Source organism: Phyllopteryx taeniolatus, chromosome 4 (assembly GCF_024500385.1).
Source record: "Phyllopteryx taeniolatus isolate TA_2022b chromosome 4, UOR_Ptae_1.2, whole genome shotgun sequence".
NCBI classification, from domain to species: Eukaryota; Metazoa; Chordata; class Actinopteri; order Syngnathiformes; family Syngnathidae; genus Phyllopteryx; species Phyllopteryx taeniolatus.
Window position 1 is genome coordinate 11,657,997 of NC_084505.1, and position 25,988 is coordinate 11,683,984.

The window sequence follows — 25,988 nt, forward strand, 5'->3', positions numbered from 1 at the left end:
TCATCAAAGTCACACAACAACATTTACAGATTTTGGAACTTGGTGCACACATAAGGCGCGCCGCATTATAAGGCGCCCCGTCCATCCATCCATCCATCCATTTTCTGAGCCGCTTCTCCTCACTAGGGTCGCGGGCGTGCTGGAGCCTATCCCAGCCATCATCGGGCAGGAGGCGGGGTTCGCCCTGAACTGGTTGCCAGCCAATCGCAGGGCACATACAAACCAACAACCATTCGCACTCACAGTCAAACCTACGGGCAATTTAGAGTCTCCAATGCCCTATTCAAAACAACTGAAAGTGAAGTGTCTATAAAGTGTACTTAATGGAAACTGTACAACTGTTTGGACATGCCAAAAGTCTGGGTGTTACCCTATTTGTGCTGATTGATTTTTAGAGCAGGCTATGATTATACTCATGAATAATATAGTATGATAGCCTTTGAGTATAATTACACACTATGTGCAGTGTGTAGTGTTCTGTGCAAACTGCAATTACTTATTTTTATGGACAGCAAAAAAAAAAAAAAAAAAAACGACTGTAATTTCCTTATTTGTGTGCAATAGCAAACTCGTTACAGATTAACAGGGTAATTGGCTCGAATTGGGTTCGTTGTCAAGTTATTTTGAAAATCACAAACCGGAAGTGGTGGATATCACACCGACTACCTTGACGCCGAGGGAAACACGATCATGTTCCGTGCTGTTGTGGTGGAAATAAAGTGAGTCGTGTCCTTGTGCCCGCCGGTCGTCACCGCAGCCGGCTGCTCTATCGGAACGGAGGAGGCCGACTGTCCGCTCTGTGAGCCACTGCCCTCGGACACCGAGAAGCGCGGTCGGTGCGCCCAGTGCCAGTCAGTCACAGTGATTTGCAGAGCGGCTGACCCGGCTTACGTCTCCCCCGCGGCCGCGAGCGAGCAGAGAGGAGTTGGGGCAAGGGGGAGGAGAGCGGGTGGTGGGGGGGAGTTTGAGTGGTCATCTTCCCAAAGCTGGACACTCGACCCGGGTGTCGTCCCATGATGTACACCATCAGCAGAGGACCCAGCAAACTCGTTACACAACGGAGGACGACAGGTGAGCCTTACCTAAACAACTGTGTGATGCAATGTTATGTCACGTCGCCTCGTCCAACTCGTGCCGCTTCTCTCTTCCAATTTACTGAAGGTCCCACGCAGCAGATAGAGAGCAAATTCGCCGAGCTGAAGCTCAAGCCGACGACGTGGCTCACGTCGAAGTAAGTTCTTCTTCTTCTTCTTCTTCTTCTTCTTCTGCTGCTTCTTCTTCTTCTTCTTCGTGCGTGGGCCCAAAATGACACTGCACGTCAAACTGCGTCACTCTTTTTTTTTTTTTTTTTCCTGCCTGTGTCGAACCGGCCTGGTTGGCTTCTCGTCAATTGACTTTTTCATTGGGGAATGTGGGCCTGTTTAATTGAACACGTCAGAAATTGTCGGTTGTGACAATGGCAACAGTTTAAAGAAGGTAATTCTACCCTCTGCCATCTAGTGGAAGAACATTTCATTGTTCTGCATTCCACTAAAGGTCACCGGTATAGGTAAGATGCATTATTTGATCATTTTTGGACCGATGAAGTGAAATTGGATCATTTCCCAAGGCGCACTTTATCTCTCGGCACAATGATCAGAATAATCACTGTAAATTGACTAGCTATGAAACTAAATATTAAACTTAGTCCTACCAAAAAGGAAACACATTTTGGTCTAAACGTGCTCATTAACCACATCTAAAACAACAAGCATTGGTGTATTTGCTATGTGTATCATGTCAAACAGTTTCATCCTGATCTGATGCAGATTGTGCATTTAACAGCAATTTAAAATGGATTGTTATTGGCATTTAGTGAGTCCTGTAGGTATAAACTGAGTACAGTTTTTTTTTTTGTCTATTCTTGGAGCAACTTGAAGTACAACGATAACAGAAATAGTAAATTATTATATAATTCCCCCTTGCTAAATTTCTCCTAAAGTCAATGGCATGCACTAAAACAAAGGGCCATAACATGTAGTTAAGCATGAACGGTCTGAAATGAACTTTCAACGGAGTTAAAGTTTAACTCTTGTTTTGCTGTTATAGTGACGAGTATCCCCTGTTTCTCAACTCCACCCTTAGCACTCCACCCCCGAAGATCGTGTTCAACCGCCTCAATGGGAAACGTTACCACACTTCGTCCACACGGAAGCTTGACAGCCCGGCTGAGGGATTCACTCCTGCACACGAGGAGAACGTCAAATTTGTGTATGAAGGTGAGGGACGGCGATGCGCATAATGGTCGGAATTGTTTGTCAAAACAATGAACAGTACCGGTCTGTGAGGCATTTGTTACCGGGCCGCATAGAAGTAATGACCAATTTATGTAATTTCCATTGTATTGCGTTTTTGCGTGTGAAATGTGTTATATTTTGAAAAATGACCAGCTCTTCTCCGCTGCAACAGCTGCGCGTCGCAATTGACACGTCAAGATGCACAGAATGCTGCAGCAGTTCCGTTTCCGCTCATGGCGGCGGCCAAGCCCAAAGAGCGAATCATTTCATAAACGGATTGAGTTCGTTGTTTGTTCACTGAAAAGAGTTTTACTTTTGACAAAACGTTTGCACACGAAACCACACTAGACTGCACGTTGGTCACGTGATACGTTACTAAAAATAAGTCCACAAACTAGCAAAAATGAGTAAAAAAAAAACAAAACAAAAGGTCTTCGGAGAGCTTCTTTTCAAAAGAACCTGAGGAGCCAGAAGAAGAGCGTACGACTTCAAAGAAAAAGAAAGCTTCTTTTACCCGTTATGCATTATGGTGAGTTGTATTTTTCATGCATTTAACATTCATTTTTATCTTTGCTGTATATATATGCCACACCTTGACAGGCGGTCCGTGGGAAAAAAAAAAAAGCCTACTCTAAACTCGCCTGTGGTGTAAAAAAAGTTCGGGACCACTGCTCTTTTGCACTTGTCCTCATTCGGGGTGAGCTGGAGCCTTTGCCAGTTGACTTTGGGCATGAGGTGGGGACACATACGAACAAATAACTATTCACATTCACACCCACGGACAATTTAGTCATTGATGAAACCCAACATGCATGTTTTTGGAATGTGGGAGGAAAAGAACTCTCACACAATGCAAAATCCACACAAGACACAGACCATATATCGTTATTTGTCTGTTTCTTCTTCTTCTTAATATTATTATTATTATTGGTTAAAAATGCCCACTGTGAAAAAGTCAGCAAAACAACAACTGTAGCTGTGTCCGTAGACTGTATATGAGCAGCAATTGGGAGGCTGTCCGCTGGGATACATCTCACAACCCTACTGCTTTCAAAGTGTGTCCAAGACAAGCAGGCACAGGTATAACATGTTCTACAACAGGGGTGTCAAAGTCGCTTTTATCACGGGCCACATCGTAGTTATGACTTCCCTCGGAGGGCCATTATGACTGTGAACCCGTACGAAGGAATTATCACCTCATTTAATTAGATGTTCACAACAAATTGATGAACAACTAGTTGTGAAGCGTCTAAAAACATGTTTTTAACTACTACATTTCTTTTCAAAGCGGGATTGGAAGCAAAAATGCTTGCAATATCTCAACATCATTACATTGGAACACTATTAGCAATTCTTAATTGCTTTCGCGGGCCACACAAAATGAGATGGCGGGCCGGATCTGGCCCCCGGGCCACCAGTTTGACACCTGTGTTCTACAATGTCAAATTACTGAATTTTTTTTTTGTCGGCAAGCAAGCGTAGCGAAAATACAGAGATAACGATACCGGAAGAAATGGAGGTGCAAGGTTAAGCACACTGCACGTGATGGTGTAATGTTGAGCGGATTTATGAATCTTAATATTGTGACAACGCAAATCGAAATGAAGCCAATCAGCGGAGCACATCAAAGGTGTGTTGAGACTTCCAGTACAATAAAGATACGCGTGAAGGTCTAAAAACGACAGAGATAGCATTTATTGCCCGTTAACGGACAAACAAGGTGCAATTGAGCTCAAGCCTGCTCATTAAACTGACTCGTTCACTAATACTCGCTGGGACAGAGTTCAATATGCTAGACGGAAGTAAGTAGCTAATTTACTCGACTATGCAAAGTGTGACACTAGAAACAGGAAGGAAAGACTCTTCAACCAGTTTTGATCACAGATTATAATCTGCAGCCACATATTAGAGGAATGCAAATCTCAATGGTGAACAATAGAAGAAGAAAAAGGGGCTGGGGGGGGGCTATTTTTAATCATTAAAGTTGATTCATCATGAAATCTAAAATAATTTTCCTGATCAAGTTTTTTAAATTCCAGTAAATGTAGTCGCAATTTACTTTTTCAGTTGGCTAAATTAACAAATGGCCAGTGGCACTTTGAAAATAAATGCTGAGGATGACTAAAGTATTACTTTACAACTATTACTTACGTGGTGGCTGTTGTCTGCCACACTGAAAGGCCTCGACCAGTAAACCCTGCCTCTGGGTTGGCGGTCTGGGTCTGAGTCCAGGGAGTGGGGCATTTCTCGCCTCTCTCCATTTCTGCAGCTTATTGTTTGCTCATTGCTGCTCCTCTTCTGATCTGCCATCCTTCAGGTCCATCTTTCTGTGCTGCTGGTTTTGAGTCCACTACATCAAAACAAAAGAGTGCTCCCCAAGTGCGTCTGCTCTGCGCCAGCTCAGAGCAGCACTTAAGTTGTAGTTAGTTAGTAGCAAACACACAGACGCAGTCAGCTAAGTTACCTCTTCGATAAAACTGCAGCAGTGCATGCAGGAGCCAAACAGAAAGTCAAGTGTCTTATCTCATGACACTGATATCGCTCACTATCAACACCAACCTCAGTATCGATATTGTCGATATCGGGATAGATCTACCCGCCACTCTTGCACTAGTTTAGCTACACTAAATCATACTGAGATCATTTTTTGTCTCATATACTGTATTATAATAAATAAGGTAACCTGAATCAAAAACTGTTATCCAAACCACAATAAACAAACTGTTAAAGTAATACCTCTCAAAGCTGAGCAATATTCCACTGGCCCAAGTGTGATCCAATGAACTGTTGGCTTCACCAAAAATGTCTTTTCAATCAAACAGTGTACTAAAACCACTTGCTTGAAGTCATACTTGCTGTTGTTAGTCTTTGGCCGAAGGTTGAACACTTCCATGCAGTCAAAACCTTGAAGCTTATCTCTGACTGAAAGTGAAAAAGATTTCACTCGCAGCTGACACTGATACACGAGTCACCTGGGAAACAGACCACATTAAGGACCTTGTGGTCATAATTTCTCTGTCCAACCAGTGTGTATTTTTCATAATGACCTTCTCTGTGTTCCCACCAGCATGGCGGGAGGTGGAGCAGAAGCTGGGAGACGATGGGGAATCGCGGGGCAGCTGGGGGCCTGTTCAGTTCACAGAGAAGACCCCCAATGCTGTCATGAAGAGTAAGCACCTGTCTTCGTTCAGTTGAATGGTATTTCATTAGATGTGTGCAGCGTAGTTGTTTGAAGCAAAATTGTATTTCTTTTTAAACTCCATTTGAAACGGGTAATGTTTATTTAAGATCCCAATTTGCTTTGGTACTTCTGCAATGAGTGCTATTGCATGTTGTCCTTTGGGTCACTGAAAACAGGCTTTGAAAAACTAGCCCAGGTGAGGATTATTTGGGTTGTCATATTATGACCATTTATTGACTAATGTGAACAACATTTTTGTTTCTTAGTCGTATTTATTGTTCAAGGTTTTATGATACGCACGCATGTACATTACATCTCAATTCCTATCGCGATCAGGGCTCTGGCCTTCCTGTGTGGAGTTTGCATGTTCTCCCCGTACTTGCGTGGGTTTTCTCCAGGTACTCCGGTTTCCTCCCACATTCCAAAAACATGCATGATAGGTTAGTTGAAGACTCTAAAATCTCAAAACCTTTGGTGCGAATGTGAGCGTTCCCGGCCATCAGAAGGCAACCAGGCCAGGATTTACCTCATCTTTTGCCCATAGTCAACCGGCCAATAAGACTCCTGTACACCTTTTGAAGCTATTTAAGCTAAGTGGTATAGAAGAATGTATTCATAAACATTTGGTCATACATTTTAGAAGGCTATTTCTGATTGTTGGGTTATAGTGCCATCTGTTTCTTTGGAACGCACTTGACAGCCACTTTGAATCAGAACTCATGAGTTGTGAGAAATCCATCCATTGATACATCTATTTTCTGTACCGCATGGCTACAACCGATCCCAGCTGACTTTGGGCAAGAGGCAGGGTACACACTGGTTATCAGCCAATCGCAGCACACAAAATCCAACCAACCAATCACTCACATTCACACCTATAGACAAGTCACAGTCTGATATTAACATAAACACACGAATGTAGGAGGGGTAAAAGTCCACACAGGAAGACCGTAGCTGGGATTCGAAGCCCAAATCTTAGACCTGTGAAGCAGACAACCACTTATCTAGTGATGCTGCGGCACATTTGTGTACCTTGACAGATCATCAGGTATTCCGCAGAAAAGAGTCCATGTGCCAGCAACTTATAATGACCAGAAAGGCAGAACAATTAAACGCTCTTCCTCTTGATGGCAGAAGAAACAGTTAAACTGTGTACCTTTTACCATACATACAACAGTATAATAGCTTTGTGTTAACTGAACAGAGTTAACACTAAGTTTAGGCCAGATCATTATTTACAGATACTGTACATACATTTTGTGACATTTTTGTTTGGTAGTATGCCATGTGATTTAAAAAAAAAAAAAATATGTGGCAAAAATAGGTTGGGAAAGTGCACTAGACCACCATTCAAAACACTAATAATGACTTACTGTATATGTAGAGCTTCCATGTAACAAAAGATTATCATTTGACCTTGTTTTTGTTTCCACGCAGACTTTGTTCCCATCGACCTGGAGGAGTGGTGGGCTCAGCGCTTCCTTGCAAACATTGCAGACCTGTGTTGATTGCGTTGAAGAGCTCAAACACGTCAGGAAGCAAAGTGTCGATGCTCCTTCAGCAAAGGCGCCACCAGGGTTGAAAGGAAAGTCACATCAGGCTTCAGGATGCTCCGTGGGAAGCATTGGCCACCATTTGGCGCTTGATCTGAAATCTGAAGTTTCATGCTGCTTTAAGGAGAACTGAGCACTCCAAACAGCCAAGATGTGATGTTGTGTTGCTGCAAAATGGCCGCTCTCTCTACTTGAATGGCGCATTTGAAGTTGTTTTTCTTGTTCAAAAAGAGCTTCCCTCGTTCCTCAAGTGTGCTCTGTTCTATGTACTTTACTAACTCATCTTTGGATCTGAATCTACCGAAGAGCACAAGTAAAATGATTTTCAAAACATTCTCACCGATTTTCATTTGTGTACTTGCTTCTTTCAAGGTGCCAAAAATGGTCGAACTGTTAAGTTTATCATCAAAGCAGAATTAGAATGGCAATCAGTACGGCAAAGACCTTGCCCCAAACAATTCATAAGGATTAGCATTAAAGTTGCAATTTTATAGATTCCCGCCTCCATCTTATGCCATAATTTTATCCATATTCATGGAGATGTGGGAAGAGGAAAAAAAAAAAAATCTTCCTCCGTCCTTACCCCCGTCCCTTGACAGTCATAAGAATTCAAAAGTAGTTTTTACATTCAACCTAAAGCATGTTCCTCACAGAATAATTCATATCGAAATGTGAATGGAAAGGTATACACAAGCTTGTATTTTTTTTTTTTGAAAAACAATCCTCAAAATAAAATTAAACATCCAGAAGAAATATGTTTGTCTTCAAATGAATTTCCATCAAGGAACAACTGTAGTTCTTGACACATTTTTCCCATAGCTTCTTCGCTACCCCTTTTTCTGCTTGATGCCACAATCAGCGCTTTGGCGGTTCTGCTGCGGTCACTCATCTCCCTGCCTTCTTGCCCGTTTTCTGGACGCGCCTGCGAGTGGGTGCAGCCTGTCCCGGTTTGGCTGTGGTGAAAGTGATGCACTGGGAGTCGAGAAAGTTGACCAGCTTGGCGGCACTAAGGCGGATGCCTGCCGCTTTCAGGCGCTCCTGGAGTTGAGACAGGACCAGAGGCTGGTACTGAAGGATCTGAGTGTACAGGTCAGAGTCGGACAGGATGAATGAGCGCACGGCCTGCAGGCGATCTTGGAGGTGCGTGGCCGCTTGGGAAGCTGAGATGCCACCGTCGCTGTCTGAGTCGCCGCCAGAGGAAAGACACAGCTCTGGGTTGTGCCTGCAGGGTAGATGCCACAGATGGTCCCACAGTTAATGGCAGTATCTATTGATGTGATTTGCACAAGGTAACTGTTGCTATGTTTGTTCTTCATGTGTCTAATGTGCATTTCATGTGGAACTATTGTGCCTCTGGCTTGGCCAGCACCCCCTTGAAAAACTTCATGGGTACTTCATTGGCTCACGTGCCACTACATTACAAGGAGTGGAGCTGAACAGGGTTTGTTCACCATGCACTGGAAAAGAATGGATGGGACTGTCCCATTTTCATTGTGTGGTGGTGACAAATTCCCTGTGACCCTTGAAACGAAAATTATCCGATATAAAATATACAAAAATCCTATAGTCACACCTTTATTCAAATCCTCACTAAACTGTAATGGGTAGGCTACCCTATTCACTGCCAGCGCACCAAACTTCCATTGAAATCAGTTTTAGAGTTTTACATAACCTCATTAACTCATGAATCAACAAAAAATTCACACGTTTGCGCTGGGCAGAGACAATAATGGTCAACACTGTATTAATTCAACAATCTGTTTGTATTTTATTGTATATTGTATTATATATTGTATTACTATAGAAAAACAGAAGGCAATAATAAACACATTGAAATACTTCAATCGCCATCACGGCCATCCGGGTGATCCCCTTGAGATTGGGAAAGGTGTGTGTTTGGTTGGGGGTAGGGGGTGTTTAAAAAATAAATAAATAAATAAAAATCACACCCAGGCAGGTCGGGAGGTTGCTGGAAATGTTCTTCTCAGCCAGGAACTGTCAGATGCTCACGGGATTGTGAGCAGCCGCATTGTCATGGTGAGGCAGCCATGAGTTGTCCTTCCACAATCTTGCCTCTTCTCGTGCAGCGAACCAAGCGAACGCCACAGGATCTCTTTGTAGATGTGTTTGTTGACCGTCTGGTCTAATTTGAAGGTGAAAACTTGTAGTTTGGTTTTCAAATATATATTTTTGTGACACTAGTCCTGGAACCTTTCTGACACACCTCATGTGTACTGGCTCTGTCCAAAAGTGCTGTACTGTGAAGATTTCGAGTAACTTTTCCGTGTGTGGTACTGTACCTGGGATATTTATCAGGAGAATCTGGGTAGGTACCGAAAGACCTTTTTTTTATGTTGAAAAAAATGCATATATTTTAATACAACTCTTGTCCTGGATCTTGTTATACCTTTCAGATTCTTCACTTGAAGTGGCTGAAGAGGCATTTGAGTCTTGAGAGTTGGACAGCAGCTCCGTGTCCCCCTCCTCTAGGTTGTGTTTTGCTGGAGAGATGGAAGAAGGTACTGTGGGCTCCTTAAAAAGGACTTTCTGTTGCGAGGAGACAGGCCTGCCGACAGCAGCCGTTGACTTGGAGGGATGGGCCATAGTCTGGGCTGCAGGCCCTGCACGAGGTGCCTCATCTTCAGAGTCAGAGTTGACCAGCTGGTGGGTGTACTGGTGGATCTCCTTCAACTTGAGGATCATCTGGCGTTTTGGTAATGCTCGAACACCAAACCTGCACAGAAGATGACAGTGAGTGGCATCTGTAAAGTCAAACTATCCATTAGATAAACATGAGGAAATTCAGCTTTTTTTATCTTGACATTGAGTTGTTAGAAGTTTTGTCTTTGGGAATTGAAGAATTTAGCGATTTTGATTCCATTATCGAGACTGCTAAGTGAACCCTTTCCTTATTGATTCTGTTATTCTCATCGGGTGAGGGAATAAAATACCACAATTTCTCAGTATAACACACTATTTTCTTTCTAGAAATGTCATTAAAAATCTTATGTACTATATATCCTTCAGCAAAGGCACCACCAAGATTGAAAGGAGATTCTAACCTTGTAAACAGTTGTCAAGTACTGTACGTTGTAAAATATTGTTTACAGCCATGCTCCTCTAGCACTGCTGCAAACGAGTATTTGCGGGTGATGGACTAGCATTGGTGCAGTTAGTCATTTTTCATACAATGGTAGTGTAGCATCTCAGGTGTAGGGTGTCTAAAGGTGATGAGACCAAGATAGACATTTTTGGCCTCAATTCTAAGCGGTATGTGTGGAGAAAACCAGGCACTGCTCATCACCTGTCCAATACAGTCCCAACAGAGAAGCATGGTGGTGGCAGCATCATGCTGTGGGGTGTTTTTCGGCTCCAGGGACAGGGAGACTAGTTGCAATCGAAGAAAAGATGAATGCGGGCAAGTACAGGGATATCCTGGACGAAAACCTTCTCTAGAGTGCTCAGACTGGCCGAAGGTTCACCTTCCAACAAGACAATGACCCTAAGCACACAGCTAAAACAACGAAGGAGTGGCTTCAGAACAACTCCGTGACTGTTTTTGCATGGCCCAGCCAGAGCCCTGACTTAAACCCAATTGAGCATCTCTGGAGAGACCTGAACATGGCTGCCCACCAACGTTCACCAACCAACCTGATAGAACTGGAGAGGATCTGCAAGGAGGAAGACTCATGGCTTTATTAGCTCAAAAGGGTGCTGCTACTAAATACTGAGGCAAAGGGTCTGTTTTTTTCAGTCAATATGGGGTGCTGTGTGTACATTAATGAGGAAAAAAAAATTAACTTAAATTATTTTATCAAATGGCTGCAATATAACAAAGAGTGAAAAATTTAAGGGGGTCTGAATACTTTCCATTCCCACTGTACTTTTGGGCAGTGCAAGCTGGCATCTGTTACACTACACATTGTCGAGTAGATTCTTAACCAACTGCGTTTATTGAGCAGCGAAACAGTAACCGTGGCCTCTTAAGCGCATCATCCAAGCGCCTCACTCTCCAGGCATGACTATAGGCCTTTTCCCACTGCACTTGGCAAGGCGTCTGACGCCCTCTACTTTCCCATTCATTGTCTATGTGCTGAGGAGAAAGCAGCGTCAATGCAGAGGGTGCCTAGCGAATCCTCTGATAGAAAAATGTTCTATTCTGGAGCGGTGACGTAGTGACGTTAGAATAGCTCCTCCAATGGGAGAGGGCCTGGCGGAGTGATTTCTGAGTGCTATTTTGGCTGACTTGTACTGTAAACGGCAAGGGGGAAATGGAGGAACGGATAATAATTGCAATGTCACACTATCTGAACTCTGGACCAATAGAAACATTATATAACAAGATGTCTATGTGGGAAGTTTTCAAACTCCCTTTCAAAGCTGCTGCGTCCTCCTCCTCCTTAAAAGAAACAAAGTTAGGGCGTTCTTTTCCAACAATAACAAATACATATTGCTGAGTTGCGGTCCACTCAGTGGGGAAGGGTTGTAGGCTGTTGCGTCATCATTTCCAAATATGGGATAGCCGCACCCCCGTTGCCATCACTTTTGCGCTTTGACGCGGGGTCCTTTCACACTGAGCAAGTGCAGCGTGAAAAGGGCTTAATCGATTCACGCTCAATCCAACTGTTACACTGATGTAACAGTTGGATTAAGCATGGGTTGATTGGCCATGCCTAGAGGGTGAGGCACAAGGATGACATAATTGAAAGGCAACTATTGTTGTGTTACCGTCTTGGACGCTACATTAGTGTAGCAACAGAGCTAGCACACGACTCCACACATCAGAATAACGATATACAGTGTTCCCTCGCCACTTTGCACGTCACGTTTTGCGGCTTCAGTGCTTCGCGGGTTTTTCCAGAATACGTATTCATCAAAAAAAAAAAAAAAAAATACAGCTATATCAGCCGCCATATTGCGGAAAGACGCGTCGTTTCATGTTGATGCGCGAGAGAGGTTTCCTTGCATTCCAACAAAGAGATGAGTTGACTCAGAGGCTTTGTACATGCGTGTACTGTACATGCCACGGGCACTCATACAAGGCGCGTGATTGGTTTCCAGCGAGTGGATTTATCCCGTGAGCTGATTGGCTGCGCATCATCGCAGCCTCACCCAGCATCTTCCCTTGTTGTGACTCGCCAGTCTCGTCCAGGCTGTTGACTGTCTCACATACTGTATCTTAGTGTTGTGTTCGCGATAACGTTTTTTGATTAGCTTAGCCCTTACAATGCCGCCTAAGCGCTGTGCCCCTGCGAAAGCTTCCTCCGGGGCGCCCAAGAGGAAGAAGAAGATGATGACCATCTGCGATCAAGTGAAACGTTTAGATATGATCAAAGAGGGCAGAGGTTATGCATCTGTGGGAGGCCATTATGGTGGTTGTTCACCTTTCGTAGGGGGTTCTGGTCCCCTTTAACCGCGAAAAACGAGGAAACACTGTAAACGATAAAGGGTTAGATCGTGCAGTACATGCTTTTATATCGAACTACGCTATATGTGGTTATAGTGAACAGCTTCAGCATACTAGAAGTACTCTACCCCAAAATTAAAGCCTTGCAAGTATTGCAAGTAGCCCCGGTATCATCTTTTCTTGTGAAATATGAAATGTGAAAGCCAAATTTTAGAGTACTTCTGCTTTGATCCCATGTTGAAAAAGTTCTGAGCCGAAATAAATCTCTTGCATGCGATGTCATCACTCATTGGCGGCGTAAGAGGAATCGATAAGCAGAATCATCAGGCAACCAAACAAACTATTCCTAGGAATTGATTTACTGGGAACCAGTTCTTAAAAAAAAGTATTCAATTCCAATCTCTAAATTCAACAGACTGCAGTATTTTAAGCTCCACCCGATTTTTTTTTTTTTTAACCATACCTCTGCAGTTGGTACTCAGGTAGTACAGTATGGGTACTTTATTGGTACCCTCTACACCTTTTTTTATCAAGCGGTACTGCTTGGTTTAACCAATAACCATGACTAAAAACAACAGGTTCAATTTATTTGGCTTTTGTTCAAGCAAACTGACTAACCTGTTCAGTTTGTTCTTGAGTTCCGGGGTATCCATGTCAGAGTAGTGAGGCATTGGAGTGATGGGCACCAGAGTGTGGTGCCTTTTATTGCGAGAAGATGCTATAAATACACAAACAGCATCGTTTTAGCTTACAAGTTTCTTGTATCTTTTAGATGACTTTTCTCCTCAAATGAAACAGATGTGATTGCTTGTTGGCTTGGACAAAGCTACTACTAAATATGGATATGTCATGACTTGGTTGGCTTTAATGATCACAAAATCCAGTCCCTACAGTGAAATGCGGTTTTTAAAAAGTACTTACATGGAGTTTTTAGTTGGGCAGAAGGGTTTAGCCTCTGGGAAAGAGGAAGAATCTCCTCTTCCTCCCCTGAGTTGTCCAGCATGTTTGCAACCAGGAGGCTGTCACTTATCTCTGGTGGATTGAAGGTCATGAGATCAGGTGTTGAACGCATTAAGGTCTCACCTTCTTTACTGGGAGATGACTGTGAACTTAGGTTTTGGGGTTCTTGGCAGCTACTCATACCATCTTGACAAGATGGCGGAGGTATAGAGGTGGTGCATGAGGCAGACGCGTCCACTGGTCGGCTGCATCCTCTGCTGTCTTCTAGCCTCAGACTGAAGTGTCCCGGGTTTCCGTCATCGCAGGCGTCGAGGCCCCACGAGTCGTTGAAAGCTATCGGTGGCTCATCCATGACAAGGAAGCTCTGCCCAAAACTCGCATCTGGAGATCCAGTTTTGTCACTCGCTTCTTCTCTGTCAACATCATCAAACTCTGGAATCTTTCCATCCTCACTTGTTGTTCCACTCCTCGTTGTCTTAAATCCTGTGCTGTTGTGTCTGATGGAGCGAGCTGGACTTAGACTGGAGCACTTACTGTGTCTCTCTGAACTTGGAACACTTTTGTGTGAGGGAGAAGAATTTGGCTCTGAAGGGTCACAAAAAGGGGAGTGATGGAAGCTCTCCAATTGCATCTTCTCCAGGCTTTCGTGTTCTTGACTAAATGACTTTTGGTTGCTCGGCCCTGTGTAGAGCGGTGAGGTGTCGGGCTGGATGTGGTGCTGGAGGACATCTGAGTGCAGGGGAGTGCTGCTATAAGGGTCAACGTGGAGCTGGAGAGGCGTCTCTTGCTTTGAGGAATCATGGAGATGATGAGAGAGGGTTGAGAGGTACGAGAGCTTCAGCTCTGCAAACACTGTTGAGTCCACTTCTGCTCTTGCTGGATTCAGCAAAGCACCACTTCCTTCCACTGGTTCAACATAGGTGGAAATACAGTCAGTCATAGATTTGTTACTAAACGGTGGTGAACTATTCTCTTTTGGGAACAGCGTTGTCCTACAAATGCTGCTTTTGGTTTGAGGGGAACTCTGCATGCTTGTTCTTCTGGGACTGGTGTGGACTGGTGTGGAGGGGATGAGCCAGGAGAGCTCTGGAGAACAATCAACTTGACTAAGTTGGTCAGGAGATGGACTTACATCAACTACACTACACTCCAAATTTCTGGACTGTTTCTTCTCCATAGAGTGCTCTCTAGGCTTTAAGTGAGTGAAGCTATGCTCGGTTAGTGAATGAGACAGGACAGGACTCTGGGCACGGGGCTCAGTCACAGATACCTCCATGTCCTCGCTTGAGTCTGACAAAACTATCAGCTCTGGTTCCCTTTTCAGGGGTGAATGAGAAAGTAGCGAAACATGGATACGATCAGAAACTTGGCTTTGAGGCTTTCGAGTCGTACGATCTTTCGGAGGTTTCTGTTCAAAAGTAACTATTTCCTTGACACCAACAGTCCTGTCTTTACCATCCCGGTATGGGGATACACCAGAGACAGGCAAGTTGGATGTATTAGGGGAAATGTCACTGCCTAAACTTGCTGAGGACTGAAGCAAGGTTCTACCAGATAATTTAAATGAGGCAGTAGGTGGCATGTGTGCTCTTGGTGGAGTAGAGGAAGGAGGACAGAAGGAGGGTTGATCTTCTTTGTAGACCCCCTCAGAGTCTGAGAAGAGGCGATTATAGCTGCTCTCCAGGCTCTGGTCTGGAAGAGTGTCAGATTTAGGCTCTGGGCTTTCATCACTAGCTCTTCCTGGCGTCTTTCTTGGTTCAGTAAGTTTGTTTGATATCCCTCCATCATCTCCCTCGCTTTCTCCGACGCCGGTCTTCTCCTCATCCCTCATTCTCTGCGTGGCAGCAAACTCGTAAATCTCATCCAGCTCTTCCTCATTCACCTGCTCCTCGTTGAGCTCCCGGTCACCTAATGTGGCGTCAGCAGTTTTTTCGAGACCTCTCTCGTCATCCCCTTCTCGGTCCGCATCCTCTTCGTGGCTCCACATGGAGTTGAAGAGTGCCGTTAAGTCAGTCTCTGTGCCATTAATGAGATGCTCCGTGCAGCATGTGGCAGCTCCATCATCATTCTGAGCTGAAGCCTCTTCCAGGGGAAGCTCACATAGCCACCGCAATTCCTGTAAGTCAAACCTTAAAAAAATTGGAGGAGATAAGTTGTTCACCTACTTTTTTTAAATCAAGATGATTCCATTGTTTGTTTGGAGCTGATCAGTCCGATATCAAGAAGTGTTACGTCTACCTGGATGCCAACTCCAGTACATGAGGATGCAATGATGCCGGGAGGGAAAAGTGAGCGGTGTAGAGGTACTGCAGCAGAACCAACACCGCCTGTCCTGGGATATCACTGATCAACACCCTTTGAGCTGCAGGCATTCCCTCCTCGTGCACCCCAAAACCACTTTCATGCATCTGGAAGCAAAACATAGGACAATATTTAGGCCACTAGACATCTTAGTATTTTGATGGTAGCTCAAAATGGAAAAAATACTTTGTAATTGCTTATATAAAAATATTTGGGTCTCTGGAGGGCCTGGCCACCTATTAAGTGTGAAATTAAACAGCCACATAAATGTTATTTCCTACTTCTGAAAATGTGGTTGTGATTGAGGTGTTCTGCACTTTTGCCCCATTTTTCATAACAGTCATTTTATTTGGTGATATGTCCATTCACCACTTACACACTGATAAGTGGTAAGTTGTGCTGTCTCCAGAAGTGAAAATGCTATGATTGTCTCATATTTTTTGTGCGTGTGGGCTGCGATGGGCTTCTTGCATTCACTTGTGGAAGGAGAGTCCAACATGTGGGGAAAAAAATCAGCGCTTGTAATGACAAAAAAAGATCCAGCCCGAGGGATAAGGGCTGTCTCACTTGTATGAGACAAAAATAAAAATTATTCCAGCAAGACAAGAAATAAAGTGTGTAAAGCATACTATAATTCCTTCTCTTTTGGGGTATTTTAACAAAATGTCATAGCCATGTTATTTGGTTTGAAATAGTGAAAACGTTCGCCTTTCAAAGCTGTACTGCAGTTACCATTTCTGCCAGGAGGGGACAGCGTGCATATATCATGAAGGAATGGACAAAGAAGACTTGGCCACTGTCCACCTGGAGTTGCCAGTCACTGAGCTGAGGATTGTTCACCATGCTGCTCAGGTTTGATGCCAAGGTTGATAGCGCCTCCTGCAGAACAAGCAAGGGACTCAGTGTCTCTCATCAGGAAGGACCCATGTATTCGTTTTGTGATATCCAAACTTTGTCTTGGAAAATTTAGAGAGTGATCTTACTGATAAATGGCTGATGTGCTCCTTAGCTCCTCCTGGCTGACATAAGGATCTTCCTACTTGGCTCTGGAGGTCAATCGGATCAGTGTACGTTGTTTCCAGCAGGGCATCACTCACACAAAGGTCAGCGGTCTCCTCTAGAAAGAAGCCGCTCACTTGGAAGTTTTTAGACAAACTGGTATTGTTGTCTGGAGGAACGTCATTGAGGACAATGCATGAAAAATAATCATACTTAACAGTGAGTGTCCATACAGTGGGTACAGAAAGTATTCAGACACCCTTAAATTTTTCACTTTGTTATATTGCAGCCATTTGCTAAAATCATTTAAGCTAATTTGTTTTCCTCATTAATGTACACACAGCACCCCATATTGACAGAAAAAAAACATAATTGTTGAAATGTTTGCAGCTGTATTAAAAAAGAAAAACTGAAATATCACACAGCCATAAGTATTCAGACCCTCTGGTCAGTATTTAGTAGAAGCACCCTTTTGAGCTAATACAGCCATGAGTCTTTTTGGGAATGATGCAAAAAGTTTTTCACACCTGGATTTGAGGATCCTCTGCCCTTGCTCCTTGCAGATCCTCTCCAGTTCTGTCAGGTTGGATGGTGAACGTTGGTGGACAGCCATTTTCAGGTCTCTCCAATGATGCTCAATTGGGTTTTAAGTCAGGGCTCTGGCTGGGCCATTCACGAACAGTCAGAGTTTTTCTGAAGCCACTCCGTTATTTTAGCTGTGTGCTTAGGATCATTGTCTTGTTGGACGGTGAACCTTAGACCCAGTCTGAGGTCCTGAGCACTCTGGAGAAGGTTTTCGTCCAGGATATCCCTGTACTTGGCCGCGTTCATCTTTCCTTCGATTGGAACTAGTCTCCCCGTCCCTCCAGCTGAAAAACACCCCCACAGCATGATGCTGCCACCACCATGCTTCACTGTTGGGACTGTATTGGGCTGGTGAAGAGCAGTGCCCGTTTTTCTCCACACATACCGCTTAGAATTAAGGCTAAAATGTTCTATCTTGGTCTCATCAGACCAGAGAATCTTATTTCTCACCATCTTGGAGTCCTTCAGGTGTTTTTTATTTTTATTTTTTTTTAGCAAACTCCATGCGAGCTTTCATGTGTCTTGCACTGAGGAGAGGCTCCTGTCAAGCCACTCTGCCATAAAGCCCCGACTGGTGGAGGGGTGCAGTAATGGCTTTCTAGAACTTTCTCCCATCTCCCGACTGCATCTCTGTACCTCAACCACAGTGATCTTTGGGTTCTTCTTTACCTCGCTCACCAAGGCTCTTCTCCCCCGAATGCTCAGTTTGGCCGGACGGCCAGCTCTGATCGTCCCAAACGTCTTCCATTTAAGGATTATAGAGGCCACTGTGCACCTTAAGTGCAGCAGGTCTTAAGGTCTTATATAGACAGGTGTGTGTCTTTCCTAACCAAGTCCAAGCAGTAAAATAAGACACAGCTGGACTCCAATGAAGGTATAGAACCATCTCAAGGATGATCAGAAGAAATGGACAGCGCCCGAGTTGAATATATGAGTGTCACAGCAAACGGTCTGAATACTTATGGCTGTGTGATATTTCAGTTTTTCTTTTTTAATAAATATGCAAACATTTCAACAATTCTGTTTTTTTCCTGTTAATATGCTGTGTGTACAATAATGAGGAAAAAATTAACTTAAATGATTTTAGCAAATGGCTGCAACATAAAGAGTGAAAAATTTAAGGGGTCTGAATACTTTCCATATACTAAGTCTGTAACGATACACCAAGGTCACAATTCAATATGTATTACGATTGCTGTCTCACGCTTTGATACACAATTTGATTTGCTTTTTTTTTTTTTGGAGGGGGGGGGTTAAAAAAGAGATTATGGTAACAAAACCTGGACTATATATTTAGAACACTTAATTATAGATGATTGTAAAAAAAAGAAAATTGTAACAGAGTAGAGGTAACAGACTTTGGTTTGTGCTGGTTTAAATTAAACAACAAAATATGTAAAAACAATGACTTTTCTCTAACAAAATAGCTACTGTTTAAACAAATACTCAGAACTAAACTACACTGTGAAGTTTAGGAAACAAACGTTCTGTCTGTTCCATGAACTGCAACAGACCTCCTATGTGTTTCAAACCAGAAATGAAATACAACCCCAATTCCAATGAAGTTGCGACGTTGTGTTAAACATAAATAAAAACAGAATACAATGATTTGCAAATCATGTTCAACCTATATTTAATTGAATACACTACAAAGACAACATATTAAATGTTCAAACTGAAAAACCTTTTTTTTTAGCAAATAATAATTAACTTAGAATTTTATGGCTGCCCGGGAGCCGCCACACTCTGTACAGCCAAGTTAAGAGTAGGAAAAAAAAATATTTTAAAATGCATTTAGCAAATGGAAATAACTGACCTAAAACAGGAATTTCCTTTGTCTGATTTTATGTCAGGCAGTCAGGGGGGAAAATGACTGCATCTGCTGTTTTTGCTTTACACACCTTGGCCTCTTGTGTGGTGTGATGCATGCATGGAGCTACCCATTTACAGTAAGCTTTATAAAAATAAAATAAAAAATAAAAAGAGTTGAAGAAGAATGTCGCAATAGAACTGTAAATAATCTCGTTTTTTCACAGATTAGGAAGAATTTATGCCTGTGAGTATTGTTTATCACCTGTCTGAATGTGTTACATGGGTGTCTGTGAATATTTATTTAAAGGTAAATCCCAAATTTCAATGTCAATGATAAATTTCACGATCCTCAGTTATGTAGTATGCATGCAAAATATACTGTATAGAAGTAAAATATAAAGTGAATATTTTCTGTAACTAAATTCACAAATTTTTGCACAGAATTCCTTTGACTAGCACCCAAATGTCAAGGAAAATACATCGTATGATGTGTGCATTTTTTTCTTTTAAGATTGCTATGTGGGCCACATAAAGCATCCATCCACGTATTTTCTATAGGTTTTGTCCCCATTAGGGTCACAGTGAGCTTGAGCCAATCCCATCTGATTTTGAGCAAGATGGGGGTAGACCATGGCTAGATGCCACACAATCGCAGGGCACACAAAGATCATTTTGAACCACATGAATTTAAATGTTTGAATACAGTGTACATTACAGAGCTATTTCGTATGTATTTGTTTTACCTTTGCCAGGGCCAGGAGCAGTGTTGTCACCGTGGGCTATGGGCATTTCTTCATCAGACAGCTTCACCAGGTCTTGCAGGGTCTGACTGTTCGCTGGGAGCTGCTCCGTGGCCGGAGTGGAGGGAGTTGAGGAGCAGGTAGCTGGTGACAGGACCCTGCTGACAGCAGGTCCTTGACTCACAGGTTGGACAGAAGAACAAGGGTTGTCGTTGCGGTGGGAGGAAGCGCAGACTGTCTACGGGCAGAAGTGGTGAGAAATGGAGAACTCAGAGATATAGTCAATCAATCATACCAATACATACTCTTATTTAAATAATGATTAGACTGTATAAATCATGACCAATGAAAAGCATGCATTTATTGAGTGTGAAAAGTATGAGAAAAAAAAATGTAATTCAGATTTTAAAAATGCACACAATTTGGCAATTAACGATGAAAACCAAGTTTTCATCATCCATTTCCCACACTGCTTGTCCTCATTGGGGTCACGGGAGAGCTGGAGCCTATATCAGCTGACTTGGGCTATGTTCACACTGCAGGTCAATTGCGGGTTTTTTGCCCAATGTGACATACAGTGGGTACATAAAGTATTTAGACCCCCTTAAAATCTTCACTCTTTGTTATAGTGCAGCCATTTGCTAAAATAATTCAAGTTTAATTTTTTTCCTCATTAATGTACACACAGCACCCCATATTGATAGAAAAAAAACTGAATTTCTGAAATCTTTGCAGATTTATTAAAAAAGAAAAACTGAAATAACACACAGCAGTAAGTATTCAGATCCTTTGCTGTGACATTTATTTAACACGGGTGCTGTCCATTTCTTCTGATCATCATTGAGATGGTTCTACACCTTCATCCAGCTGTGTTTGATTGTACTTGATTAGGAAAGCCACATACCTGTCTGTCTTGCAGCTCACAGTGCATGTCAGAGCAAATGAGAATCATGAGGTCAAAGGGACTGCCTGAAGAGCTTAGAGACAGAATTGTGGCACAGATCTGGCCATGGTTCCTAAGAGCACAGTGGTCTCCATAATCCATAAATGGAAGACATTTGGGACGACCAGAACCCTTCCTAGACCTGGCAGTCTGGTCAAACTGAGCAATCAGGGGAGAAGAGTCTTGGTGAGACAGGTAAAGAAGAACCCAAAGATCACTGTGGCTAAGCTCCAGAGATGCAGTTGGGAGATGGGAGAAGGTTCTAGAAAGTCAACCATGACTGCAGCCCTCAACCAGTCGGGGCTTTATGGCAGAGTGGCCCGACGGAAGCCTCTCCTCAGTGCAAGACACATGAAAGCCTGCATGGAGTTTGCTAAAAAAATAAATAAATAAATAAATAAAATACCTGAAGTAGTCCAAGATGGTGAGAAACAAGATTCTCTGGTCTGATGAGACCAAGATTCTCCACACATACTGCTTAGAATTAAGGCCAAAAAGCCTTAATTCTAAGCAGTATGTGTGGAGAAAAACAGGCACTGCTCATCACCTGTCCAATACAGTCCCAACACTGAAGCATGGTGGTGGCAGCATCATGCTGTGGGGGTGTTTTTCAGCTGCAGGGACAGGGAGACTGGTTGCAATCGAAGAAAAGATGAATGCGGCCAAGTACAAGGATATCCTGGACGAAAACCTTCTCCAGAGTGCTCAGAACCTCAGACTGGGCCTAAGGTTCACCTTACAAGACAATGACCCTAAGCATACAGCATAAAGAACAAAGGAGTGGCTTCAGAACAACTCTGTGAATGTTCTTGAATGGCCCAGCCAGAGCCCTGACTTAAACCCAATTGAGCATCTCTGGAGAGACCTAAAAATGGCTGTCCACCAACGTTCACCATCCAACCTGACATAACTGGAGATTATCTGTAAGGAGGAATGGCAGAGGATACCCAAATCCAGGTATGAAAAACTTTTTGCATCATTCCCAAAAAGACTCATGGCTGTATTAGCTCAATAGGGTGCTTCTACTACAACCCCAATTCCAATGAAGTTGGGGTGTTGTGTTAAACATAAATAAAAACAGAATACAATGATTTGCAAATCATGTTCAACCTATATTTAATTGAATGCACTACAAAGACAAGATATTTCATGTTCAAACTGATAAACTTTATTGTTTTTTGCAAATAATCATTAACTTAGAATTTTATGGCTGCAACACGTTCCAAAAAGGCTGGGACAGGTGGCAAAAAAGACAAGGACAATGTTCCTCAACGTACAATTGCAAGGAATTTAGGGATTTCATCATCTACGGTCCATAATATCATCAAAAGGTTCAGAGAATCTGGAGAAATCACCGCATGTAAGCGGCAAGGCCGAAAACCAACATTGAATGCCCGTGACTTACAATCCCTCAGGCGGCACTGCATCAAAAACCTTCACCAATGTGTAAAGGATATCACCACATGGGCTCAGGAACACTTCAGAAAACCAATGTCAGTAAATACAGTTTGGGGCTACATCCGAGAGTGTAACTTGAAACTCTACTATGCAAAGCAAAAGCCATTGATCAACAACACCCAGAAACGCCGCCGGTTTTTCTGGGCCCGAGCTCATCCAAGATGGACTGATGAAAAGTGTTCTGTGGTCCGACGAATCCACATTTCAAATTGTTTTGGGAAATTGTGGACGTGTCCTCCGGGCCAAATAGGAAAAGAACTATCCGGACTGTTATGGATGCAAAGTTCAAAAGCCAGCATCTGTGATGTTATGGGGCTGTGTTAGCACAAATGGCATGGGTAACTTACACATCTGTGAAGGCATCATTAATGCTGAAAGAAAACAGAGACCCCGGACTGTTGAACACCTGAAGCTGTACATCAAGCAAGAATGGGAAATATTTCCACCTACAAAACTTCAACAATGAGTGTCCTCAGTTCTCAAACGTTTATTGAATGTTGTTAAAAGAAAAGGTGGAAAGGTTTACACCGTGGTAAACTTGACCCTGTCCCAGCTTTTTTGGAACGTGTTGCATCCATAAAATTATAAGTTAATGATTATTTGCTAAAAACAATAAAGTTTATCAGTTTGAACATTACATATCTTGTCTTTGTAGTGTATTCAATTAAATATAGGTTGAAAATGATTTGCAAATCATTGTATTCTGTTTTTTATTTATGTTTAACACAACATCTCAACTTCATTGGAATTGGGGTTGTAAATACTGAGCAAAGGGTCTGAATACTTATGGCTGTGTGATATTTCAGTTTTTCTTTTTTAATAAATCTTTAAAATTTCCCCAATTTTGTTTTTGATCTGTCAATATGGGGTGCACTGTGTACATTAATGAGGAAAAAAATTAACTTAAATGATTTTAGCAAATGGCTGCAGTTTAACAAAGAGTGAAACATTTCAGGGGGTCTGAATACTTTCCGTACCCACTGTATATGTCATCAAAAGGCAACAAACATCACAATTGTTCGAAAAAAACATGCCACAAAAGCAAACGGCAGACAAAGGAGCAAAAAACAGTCAGTGGCGAAAGAAGATGCTTTACAACTGATAAATATAAGAAAATGTTGGCTCTGGTTGCACAAAATCCTTGAAATATCCAGAAATGCATCATGACGAGACGTACGCGAGGAGCTGCATTTACTTCCGTAAACACAGCGCCTAGCAGTCGTGCAAATGCGTGTGATGTCACAGACACTCCACAGTACAAGTCACATTTGTTTTTGTAATGTGAACATACATAAAAACATAAAAAATTGGATTGAACAAAAAATCCGAATTGGGTATCGTGCCCTGCAGTGTGAACTTAGCCTTAATTGGGCAAGAGGTGGGGTGCACCCTGGACTGGTCAGCAGCCAGCCAAAATTGTTTTCTAAATTTGAAATGAAGTCATGAGTACCTAACTAGCACAAATATCTGGATCAACAATGATTTACTACTTTATAATCAGAGTGATAAAAACATAAATGACCTTTCCCTTCTGGGAGCATTTCCGATAGGGTAATAGATAACATATGGTGAGAGAGTCAAAGTTACTTACATGGCATACTCCAAATCACTATCGGTAACAGGTGATAGCAGCTTTCACTAATCCAAACATTTCCTATCCTAGCATTCATCACCTTACCTGTTCTAATTCCCAAGGTGTGACGAAGTCTTTGAGCTCTGGGACGAAGAAGTCCAATACAGTCATAGTGTTTCCATTCAGCAGTGCACTCTTTTGCCAGAGGGGGGCAGCACCGCTCAAGGCAGACAAGGTGCTGGGATAGCGGGTGGGGGTAGGTGGAGATGGAGCTCTACTGCGTAAGAGGAGAGCAGAGACACGTTCCTGCAGCCTTGTCAGGGCCGCATCGGCATCCTGAATAAGGAGGATAGGAGGAGGACGAGGGACGGGACCCTTTTTCTTCTTACCACGCCCCTTACCTGCAACATAAGGAATTGGAACATTATTAGACACACTGAACATCTAAAGATCATTCAGATGCACAACATCAAGGTTCAAAATACAAGCTTCCTTCTACCATTTCATAATTTTTCGTCAATGCTATCTCTGTTTTTAAAAAAATATTGATGTCCTGGTTCATGTTGAGTGGTTTGCAGCAGACGCTGTTTGACATATACATCCATCCATCCATCCATCCGTTTTCTGTGCCGCTTCTCCCCACTAGGGTCGCGGGTGTGCTGGAGCCTATCCCAGCTATCATCGGGCAGGAGGCAGGGTACACCCTGAACTGGTTGCCAGCCAATCGCAGGGCACAAACAACCATTCCCACTCACATTCACACCTACGGGCAATTTAGACTTGTCAATTAACCTACCATGCATGTTTTTGGGATGTGGGGGGAAACCGGTGTGCCCGGAGAAAACCCACGCAGGCACGGGGAGAACATGCAAACTCTACACGGGCGGGACCAGGGATTATTTGCCCATGATTTAGCAGCTAGGCTGGGCGAGGATCCAGAGCCACTTTCAGGCAAACAATGTCTGAAACACTACATCAAAACCAAAAGGGAAACAAGAGTTGCACTGTTGTTTTGTTGGATGCAGATCGCTCGATTAAGTTGTCAGCCCGGTGGGAGTATATTGTTCGCGATGTGTCTGCTGCACCACATGCACGGCTGAAAGAGCAATTGGGAGGCTCGGTGATGAAATGCATGCTGTCTTGTTGGCGCTCACGTGTGTTGCTGTTCATAGTCGAGTCGGTGCTCTAAACCAGCCATCCCTAGCTCTACGTCTAGTCGTCATGGTAACAAAATCTGTACTCGCCATTAGACCAACAGTACAGGGGCGGAATGAGGGCTGGCTCAAATGCAAAGGGGCCATTCTTTCAAACGGGCTTATTTTGACAAGAAAGGTGTATACAGTAATTCTTGGTCCTTGGGGTATTTGGTAGAAGTATGTCAGACATGTTAGTAAGACACCTAATACAGTTTAAAATTGCAATTATTCAAAATAACATGCAAAGATGACGCGAAAACATGGACCCTGGACCACAAAGACAAAAGCTCCACAGATAACATTTCACATAAAGGTCTTGTAATAAGCCCATTTGTGTCAACTTGACAACTGCTTTATCATAAAATGCACTTAATCTTGCGAGACACTGAACACGAGGTGATGCTGTACCTGCGTTTGGCCTCCACTTCAACACAGGAGCCATGGAGAAATCAGGGGTGATGGGCTCTGTTTTTGCCACACTCAGCTGCTCCCTCTCCTGTTCCAACAGGGAGGATGACAGAGCCAGGGCCACCATGGTGTCTTCATCCAGGAGTTTGGTGTTTTTCCTGGGTTTCTTCCTTTCTGCTCGTCTGGCTTTAGTTACACCTTTCCTTTTGGTGCCTCCAGTCTGTGAGCTGAACAGTACAAATAAAATTGGGGCCGTGAACAGATTAGGGTTCAGAATACATTTAAAAAGAAACAAAAAGACATTGAATGAGGTAGCTTCACTCCAACCTTCATCGAAGATGAAAGACGATTTGCCCATTGCTCCAATTGGTAAAATTCCACAAATCATGTTAAGAATTACACCATGACAGGACAATTCTAAACCTTTACAGAAAAAATGTACAGAGGTAACTCTATGGCCTATAGCAACTACAGAAATTGTAGAAGCTGTAGCAATTTGTTGCATGCACCGGTTGTATAGTAGTATAAATTCATATTTAGTTTATAATTGTTTTGCTATGGGGTAGAGTAGAAAGACCAAAACATTTTCTCTCTGT

General features: G+C 43.0%; 2 protein-coding genes across 6 annotated transcripts in view; one reads left to right on the forward strand and one right to left on the reverse strand.

The window, feature by feature from the left end:
- Positions 1-586: 586 nt before the first annotated feature.
- mcrip2 (MAPK regulated corepressor interacting protein 2) lies at positions 587-7,343 on the forward strand. Its single transcript, XM_061769445.1, has 5 exons — positions 587-1,071; positions 1,162-1,231; positions 2,125-2,258; positions 5,344-5,445; positions 6,895-7,343. The coding sequence occupies exons 1-5, from the start codon at positions 1,014-1,016 to the stop codon at positions 6,963-6,965; spliced, it is 435 nt and encodes a 144-aa protein (XP_061625429.1). The 5' UTR covers positions 587-1,013; the 3' UTR covers positions 6,966-7,343.
- slx4 (SLX4 structure-specific endonuclease subunit homolog (S. cerevisiae)) overlaps positions 6,173-25,988 on the reverse strand; it is a 34,374-nt gene continuing 14,558 nt past the window's right edge. For 4 of the 5 annotated variants that reach the window (XM_061769439.1, XM_061769437.1, XM_061769440.1 and 1 more), the window contains 10 exons: positions 25,393-25,619; positions 23,894-24,189; positions 19,818-20,052; positions 16,662-16,846; positions 16,411-16,557; positions 15,616-15,785; positions 13,339-15,506; positions 13,036-13,135; positions 9,418-9,744; positions 6,173-8,232 (listed from right to left, as the gene is read on the reverse strand). In XM_061769439.1, the coding sequence (XP_061625423.1) occupies positions 7,896-8,232; positions 9,418-9,744; positions 13,036-13,135; positions 13,339-15,506; positions 15,616-15,785; positions 16,411-16,557; positions 16,662-16,846; positions 19,818-20,052; positions 23,894-24,189; positions 25,393-25,619 (4,192 nt within the window). In that variant the 3' untranslated portion in view covers positions 6,173-7,895. The remainder of the gene's footprint in view (positions 8,233-9,417; positions 9,745-13,035; positions 13,136-13,338; positions 15,507-15,615; positions 15,786-16,410; positions 16,558-16,661; positions 16,847-19,817; positions 20,053-23,893; positions 24,190-25,392; positions 25,620-25,988) is intronic. The other variant, XM_061769438.1, reaches the window with a different exon arrangement.